Source organism: Aplysia californica, unplaced genomic scaffold (assembly GCF_000002075.1).
Source record: "Aplysia californica isolate F4 #8 unplaced genomic scaffold, AplCal3.0 scaffold00712, whole genome shotgun sequence".
In the NCBI taxonomy this organism is placed as follows: domain Eukaryota; kingdom Metazoa; phylum Mollusca; class Gastropoda; order Aplysiida; family Aplysiidae; genus Aplysia; species Aplysia californica.
In genome coordinates, this window is record NW_004797982.1 from 14,289 (window position 1) to 17,333 (window position 3,045).

The following is a 3,045-nucleotide window of genomic DNA, read 5'->3' on the forward strand; positions in this document are numbered from 1 at the left end:
AGAGAGAGAGAGAGAGAGAGAGGGAGGGAGGGGGGGAGAGAGAAATTTAAAATTACTTACTTTTCTTCGTGTCGTCTAGAGCAGATGAGAGATTCCAGATTTTTTTGTCGAGCCCAGAAAATGACTCTTTCAAGTCGTCCAAGACGCTAGAGGCGTTGTCGTGCATTGCTTCCAGTCTGCGAGAGAGGGCACGTTCACGTTCTCGATCTTGTGCCAACAGTCCGCTGACATTTCCCATCGTGTTGTCAACGTACAGCTCGAGACTTGGCCACACTTCTTCCGAAAATCTGGCCAAGAATTTTTCGACTATATGTTCGCAGTCACACTTGCTGCTATTTCTGTTTACTATTGCCTCATTGGCGTTTTCTTTATTGTACTTTTCAGTATTTGAGTTTGAAAAGGTGTCGATGTCAGAAATGTCTTTCTCCTGATGACTTTCTATATTCAAAAGTCTCTCGTTCATGAAACCAATTTCATCATCGAATCCTCTAGTCTCATTCTCAATTCGATTAAACTGTCCTTCGATTCGCTCAAGACGAGTACTGAGCACTGGAAGTTCCTTTCTGGCATCTTCACAACCTTCTAGTCTTTCAGTAACAGCCTTTGACATATTCTGATTATTCGAATTATCTTCTCGAATAAGTCCTATTTGATTAGTCAGATATTCCAAACGATCATCCACTACTCCCTTCGAGTTTTTCAAGTCTTCTACATCTTCTCCCAGCTGTTCGAATACAAGAGATCGAACAACACTTCCTAATGTCTGATTGGCCACAATGTCTTCCACATCCCGGATTTTTGACTTACTTTCACGCTGGGTTTTTTCCAGGTTGCCCAGCTTGGCGAAGACGCTCTCGCAGCCCTCGGCGCTACCTTCGTCTTCTGACGTCACTCCTTGGACATTTCCGCTTTGGTCTCGGCTTTTGTTGGGACTGAAAACATTCCTTCCTTTACAGTCAAGGGCATGAACTCTGTTGCTCATCCGGGATAACTCTGAGATTACAGTATCTCTCAACTTAGACAAATCTGAGCAGGTATGATTCCCAAAATATTCGGAAAGTTCTCTCAATATCGAACTTTTAATTTCTGAGAGTGTCCCTTTTCTATTGACTCCAGAATCAGAATCACCGTCTTTACTTGACGCAAGACTCGACAATATATTAATGACGTCATCATCTCCTGCGCTCTCCGCGGAGCCATTGTCCTTAGAACTGAACGTCTCAACATTGCTCTTCCCTGAGTCTGACACTGTTTTATCCACTTTTCTAAATTTATTTTCCAACTCTTCTAACCGTTCCTCAATCCCCTGATCCTTCAAGACATCAAGTACCCCCTTACTCACTTTCTCGTCTTGCTGCTGGCAACATTCAGAGTTATTGAGCAAAACAGGAGAGAGCAAAGATGAAATGTTCGTTAGTGTCAAACGTGTGTCCAATTCGTTTCGCAGCTTTTGGACAGTTTCCTCGCAACATTTTTCCGTCCTGTAAGATTCGCCCGGCTTCACTCCGGGGCTGTTCCGAGCACCATTTTCAGAAACATTTGGAGAGTTTTCAAACTCGTTGAATTTGATGGTATACGCTTTTAGCTTTTCTTCTATGCCGTCTTGCAGATCTGTGAAACTGTCGCCAAGTTTTTCCGTAACGTTTTCTAACCGATCTATTCTAAGACTTTGCTGGTCAAACGTGTTGTTCATGTCGGTGACCACGGTCTTCAAGTTGTCGCCAATTTCCCTCCAGAGTCTGTCTACACTGTCCGAAACGGCGCTGATTGTGCCGTAAATTTCCCTCTTGTGCGCCAACAGGGGGCCCTGGGATATGTGGCCTTGTCGGCAAAAACAGGGCTGTTGTGACCTCTGACCCGGTGCGTCATCGGAGCTTTCAGAGGACGTCGATCTGAGAGTTTCTAAGCTCTCAGAAAGCTTGTCCAACTTGGATTCCGCCTTAGAGAGTCTGGCCTCGAGCTGTCTCAAAATAGAATGCACTGTAAAGAGGCTTCGAGTATGGAGTACAGAAATACCACGGTTTCCTTTTTCTTCCTTCATAACAGGTCCATCTTGAGTATGGAGTTCGGAAATATCACTTTTTCCTACTTCTTCTGCTTTTTCTTCTTCTATGGCAGCACCGTCCGAGTAAATGGCTATTTCACTTTCGCTCTCAGGAATGTCTTTGCCGTCTGCAACACCACCTCTTCTCGATGATTCTTCATCAACGTCTTTTTCGACCCCCGGAATCGCTTCACTTTTTGAAGCGCCATCTTTGAGACAGGTGACGTCACGCTCCAGTTTTTTCACCTTCTCGTTTTGTGTCTGTTCATTCCGAATAAGCGTCTCAACAAGTTCTAGAACATTCCGTTGGAATTTGCCATTTTCGCCTCGCGCCCCATACTGGGTTTGAGAGTGTCCAAAATCGTCTCCCATCTTATGACGTAATGGGTTTCTGTAGACAGAACACCTCTCCCGACAAAGTACCCACTTTTCCGTGACGTCACTGTTGGGCGTGAACTCCGCTTCTCGTCTGATAAACCGCCTCCTGCGAGAACTTCTAACATAATCCAAGCCCTGTCGAATATTTTTCGATCCGTCCAAATTGTTTGTGTGTCCATTTTGACTCCTACTTTTCTCCGGAAAAAAATTTAATCTCCGAAATTTCGTTTGCAGCTTTTCGAGAGCGTGGATGTTTGAGAGCAGGGGCTGCTCTTCCTGATTGTCTTCCCCACCATCTGCTTTCTCCGCGGAGCCCTCTTCTTCTGATGTCTCCTCATTCTCAGAAAAAGTTTCTTTCTCAGAAAAAGTTTCTTTCTCAGAAAAAGTTTCTTTCTCCGAATTAGTGATGTGAGCAGAAGTGAGAGAGGGTTTGTCGTTGTTGTCTGCTGTAGATCTGCTCACGGTTGTTGACGTTACTTGCTGGCGGTCTGGGTGTACTGCGGAGACGACTGAGACCACGAGATGATGATGATGATGATGATGATGATGATGATGATGATGATGATGATGATGATGATGATGATGATGATGATGATGATGATGATGGTGGTGGTGGTGGTGGG

General features: G+C 44.8%; 1 protein-coding gene across 1 annotated transcript; it reads right to left on the reverse strand.

Annotated features, from left to right (window-relative positions):
- Window positions 1-60: 60 nt before the first annotated feature.
- On the reverse strand, window positions 61-2,943 carry LOC101862976 (sporulation-specific protein 15; the record flags this gene model as incomplete). Its single annotated transcript, XM_005108721.3, is given in 1 exon segment — window positions 61-2,943. A coding segment is annotated over 1 exon segment (2,356 nt), but the record flags the coding sequence as incomplete, so codon positions are not given.
- Between the last annotated feature and the right edge of the window lie 102 nt (window positions 2,944-3,045).